A 5348-nucleotide genomic window follows, 5' to 3' on the forward strand; every position below is an offset into this window, starting at 1 on the left:
GACAGAAGGAGGGAGGGAGGGCATGAGAGAGAGATGGGATGGACTGAGGGAAGGAGGGGAGAGAGAAAGAGAGAGAGAGAGAGAGAGAGAGAGAGAGAGAGAGAGAATTATGTGCGTGTGTTGAATTATGCAGCGTCAGATACATTTCATTTATGATTTGTCAAAACCAAGCATGAATCTTGAATTTGAAATGTGTTAAATTACATAATTTCTGCAACATTCATGTCATTGCTGTTGCACGAAATATGTAATGACAGCTAACTTGTTTTATTTGTATTTTTGTATTCCTTTTTTTATGCCAGATAGCAAATAAAAATCTGCAAACTACTTAATTCCAGTAGGTGGCGCCAACTACAACGCCTTTTCTGAGTTTGCCCAGTATGCCATCGAGTTTCTTTGGTTTGCTTCCCTCTTCCTCCTCGCGAGAGCCGCCAAGACCCCAGCCACAGGTTGAAAGCATGGGTGCTAGCTGTTGCTAGCTAGTTTTGTATGATTGCGTGATAAAACTACAACATTTTAAAACTTTGCTATTAAACTTGTTTAATCGTTATAGTGATATCATCTTAGGACCAGCTACAAGATGAGTTTACTCGCTAAAATAGCAGAAATTGAGGCCGAGGTAAGTTCGTTAACGTTCGCGAATGCTAGCTAACGCGTTAGCTGTGAATCACATTTTTGTTTGGCCAATTGACTAGATGGCTAGCTAGTTGGCTAAATTTAACTTGGCTAATCAAGGCCTTACAATGGATTTCTCCTTTTAAAAAATGAATAGAACCATAATATGATGTCAGACACCTGAGTTTGAGCATAGCTGTGTGTTATTGTGCTTTTAATGTAAGCTAGTGGGTACTGTAAATTAGCTAGCTAACGTTATATTGTTGGCAGGGTAACAAACTAGCTATTTAAACACCAGTAGCATGCTAACCGGCGCCGGTACGTATAGAACCACGCCGGAGTTCCCCAGCTTTGACAGATTGTAATTCACCCCGGTGTCGTGATGACAATGTTTTCTTTGTGATCAGTCGAAAGCCAGCCATCGCAATAACTTGGCTCTGGACAAGTAGGCCTAGCTAATATTATAGTTCTGGCTGTTGTCGTATTGTGTTGAATATGAATGATTTAAACATCCTCTGTCTGTGTTGGGTAGATGGCTCGGACTCAAAAGAACAAGGCCACGTCTAACCACTTGGGGCTGCTCAAAGCTCGTCTGGCCAAGATGAGGAGAGAACTTATCACACCAAAGGGAGGCAGTGGAGGAGGCACAGGGGAAGGTGAGTCCTGACTCGTGATCATCATATTTTGTGTCGATAAGTTGAGGTGGACAAGATCTTGTCATATTGTAATAAATACTAATGTGTCACTCTTTGTTGTATAGGTTTTGATGTGGCAAAAACAGGTGATGCCCGTATCGGGTTTGTAGGGTTCCCCTCAGTGGGCAAGTCTACTTTGCTAAGTAACCTGGCAGGGGTGTACTCTGAGGTGGCGGCCTATGAGTTCACCACCCTCACCACAGTACCAGGAGTGATCCGCTACAAGGGTGCCAAAATACAGGTACTTTATGTGCATACTAGACCTCAGCTTAAAGGGAAAATCCACTCTAAAACTATGTGGAACTTTCAAGAAGACAAGTATCACTTCCACATCATCATGCTTCTTGAAAGTCCAATATCTTGAAAACTTGACTGCTGATGTGTAAATCATTTTGGGACTGTATCAACAGGGGACTAATGAAGAAAATACCTGAATATGTATTTTGGATGGAGTTTTCCTTTATGGCCAATAGAGGACAATATGTACTAACAGTGATAATTGGTATTTTTGCTACTTTTTGGTTGTTTTGCAGGAGATGTTTCAGTATTTGTATGTTTATTCCACTTTTGTGTCTCCAAGCTCCTGGATCTCCCAGGTATCATCGAGGGGGCCAAAGATGGCAAGGGTAGAGGACGACAGGTCATCGCAGGTGAGAGCCATCAGTGAATCATCAGAACCATACACAAACATGTCACAATCACACCTTGAAGGTAGTTTGTAACTGTGGTCTTTCTTTTCCCAGTGGCTCGAACCTGCAACCTGATCCTCATAGTGTTGGATGTTCTAAAGCCTCTGGGCCACAAGAAGCTGATTGAACACGAGCTGGAGGGCTTTGGAATCCGCCTCAACAAGAAGCCGCCCAACATCGGCTTCAAGAAGAAGGACAAAGGAGGCATCAACTTCACCGTCACAGTACGTCTGTTTAATACATCACTTTCACGTCCAGCTCAACCTGTTCCCATTTCTCTCTCTCTTCACAGCTCTCTATCTCTAGAAGTAGTTTCTTCTTTTATCCCTCTCATTTGATTTCAATGGGCTTACGCTGGTGTTCTTCCTTTCTTGCTCCTTCTCCAGTGTCCACAGAGTGAGCTGGACGGTGACGCAGTGAAGAGCATCCTGGCCGAGTACAAGATCCACAACGCTGACATCACTCTGCGCAGTGACTCCACGGCTGATGACCTCATCGACGTGGTGGAGGGAAACCGGTAAGCAGCTGAGCACTTCTACAAACTCAGGGATGTAATTTTTTATTGAGTTTTTTAAAATTCTTAATCCTCAATTAATCAATGATTGGATCCAATCTATAACCCCAAGCCAAAGTCCCGCTATACCGCATTCAAAGTAAGGTCAACGCTCCCCTACAGACCTGCTGACATAACAGTTCTGTTTAATCCCACCAGAGTGTACATCCCCTGCATTTATGTGCTCAACAAAATTGACCAGATCTCCATTGAAGAGCTGGACATCATCTACAAGGTGCCCCACTGCGTGCCCATCTCTGCCCACTCCCGCTGGAATTTTGATGACCTTCTGGAGAAGATGTGGGACTACCTGCACCTAGTGCGCATGTAAGGAAATACACTCAACATAACAGCCCTTAGATGGGACATTGGAACCCTATATGAAACATAATTCCTATTACACACAGAACTGTTTTGTACTACTTGGATAAATGTTGTTTTTGTGAATTAATCACTTGAATGTGTTGTCCCCCAGATACACCAAACCCAAAGGCCAGCTTCCTGACTACACATCTCCAGTTGTTCTACCTACTGAACATACTGCAGTGGAGGACTTCTGTTTGAAGATTCATAAAAGCCTCCTCAAAGAATTAAAATAGTGAGTACTATACTGTTGATGAATGGCTTTTGTGCATCTTGTTGATGTTTTTGAAAAGACTGGGGTTCACTCCCAGTATTTAACTGATTTAAAGCCACAATCAGTAAAGAAATAATTCACTTAAAAAAAACTATACTATATAAAAACTATATATATATATATATATATATATATATATATAACATTTATCATAAAAAAAAAACAATTACATTCAAAATTCACATGGGTACCCAATTCTGATATGTTTTCCTCTAATTGGTCTTTTGACCAATCACATCAGAGCTGATCTGATTGGTCAAAAGACCAATTAGTGAAAAAAAGATCAGAATTGGGCTGCCTGTTTAAACGCAGCCTTAGCTGCCACTGTGTCCAGCACACAGACAAATATGATTCAATGTTGCAGCTGGTTGGTATTGTTCTAACACTCCGTCTTCCTGTCTTTTCAGTGCTCTGGTGTGGGGTGCTTCAGTGAAACACAACCCCCAGAAGGTGGGAAAAGACCATGTCATGGAGGATGAGGACGTTATCCAGCTGGTGAAAAAGTAAAAAGACTCCTGATTGCTTAATTTTCTCATCACAGGAAATAGTCTGCTGCTCATGAAGACCCCTCTCAAACATATCCACGAGAACATCTGTGTCTTGTGGTTCTCAATTTTATTTTGGAATTTGAAAAACAGAAAAGAAAAAATATGAATGTCCATGTTGCGTTTACCTCTCATTTATGCCGACATGTGATTCATTAAATCCATCGAAGAGTATTATCCTTGAATCTCAAAAATATCAAATAAACACCGTAAATATGACTTATGGGATTGCCTTTTATTTTACATCATGTCATTGGGTTTATGCCTTGAAAGATGCACTGTAATTACAATGTTGAACAACAGTGACACATATACAGTGCCTTGCGAAAGTATTCGGCCCCCTTGAACTTTGCGACCTTTTGCCACATTTCAGGCTTCAAACATAAAGATATAAAACTGTATTTTTTTGTGAAGAATCAACAACAAGTGGGACACAATCATGAAGTGGAACGACATTTATTGGATATTTCAAACTTTTTTAACAAAACAAAAACTGAAAAATTGGGCGTGCAAAATTATTCAGCCCCTTTACTTTCAGTGCAGCAAACTCTCCAGAAGTTCAGTGAGGATCTCTGAAAGATCCAATGTTGACCTAAATGACTAATGATGATAAATACAATCCACCTGTGTGTAATCAAGTCTCCGTATAAATGCACCTGCACTGTGATAGTCTCAGAGGTCCGTCAAAAGCGCAGAGAGCATCATGAAGAACAAGGAACACACCAGGCTGGTCCGAGATACTGTTGTGAAGAAGTTTAAAGCCGGATTTGGATACAAAAATATTTCCCAAGCTTTAAACATCCCAAGGAGCACTGTGCAAGCGATAATATTGAAATGGAAGGAGTATCAGACCACTGCAAATCTACCAAGACCTGGCCGTCCCTCTAAACTTTCAGCTCATACAAGGAGAAGACTGATCAGAGATGCAGCCAAGAGGCCCATGATCACTCTGGATGAACTGCAGAGATCTACAGCTGAGGTGGGAGACTCTGTCCATAGGACAACAATCAAAGTCGTATATTGCACAAATCTGGCCTTTATGGAAGAGTGGCAAGAAGAAAGCCATTTCTTAAAGATATCCATAAAAAGTGTCGTTTAAAGTTTGCCACAAGCCACCTGGGAGACACTTCCACAAACATGTGGAAGAAGGTGCTCTGGTCAGATGAAACCAAAATTGAACTTTTTGGCAACAATGCAAAACGTTATGTTTGGCGTAAAAGCAACACAGCTGAACACACCATCCCCACTGTCAAACATGGTGGTGGCAGCATCATGGTTTGGGCCTGCTTTTCTTCAGCAGGGACAGGGAAGATGGTTCAAATTGATGGGAAGATGGATGGAGCCAAATACAGGACCATTTTGCAAGAAAACCTGATGGAGTCTGCAAAAGACCTGAGACTGGGACGGAGATTTGTCTTCCAACAAGACAATGATCCAAAACATAAAGCAAAATCTACAATGGAATGGTTCAAAAATAAACATATCCAGGTGTTAGACTGGCCAAGTCAAAGTCCAGACCTGAATCCAATCGAGAATCTGTGGAAAGAACTGAAAACTGCTGTTCACAAATGCTCTCCATCCAACCTCACTGAGCTCGAGCTGTTTTGCAAGGAG

General features: G+C 41.6%; 1 protein-coding gene across 1 annotated transcript; it reads left to right on the forward strand.

Annotated features, from left to right (window-relative positions):
• The first annotated feature begins 353 nt into the window (after positions 1-353).
• Positions 354-3943, forward strand: drg1 (developmentally regulated GTP binding protein 1). The gene is made up of 9 exons (XM_021602602.3): positions 354-619; positions 1148-1271; positions 1376-1551; positions 1891-1960; positions 2054-2223; positions 2386-2516; positions 2712-2879; positions 3028-3150; positions 3597-3943. The coding sequence occupies exons 1-9, from the start codon at positions 581-583 to the stop codon at positions 3694-3696; spliced, it is 1101 nt and encodes a 366-aa protein (XP_021458277.1). The 5' UTR covers positions 354-580; the 3' UTR covers positions 3697-3943.
• Positions 3944-5348: the final 1405 nt, after the last annotated feature.

This window comes from Oncorhynchus mykiss, chromosome 5 (assembly GCF_057628025.1).
Source record: "Oncorhynchus mykiss isolate SJ-2025 chromosome 5, ASM5762802v1, whole genome shotgun sequence".
NCBI classification, from domain to species: Eukaryota; Metazoa; Chordata; class Actinopteri; order Salmoniformes; family Salmonidae; genus Oncorhynchus; species Oncorhynchus mykiss.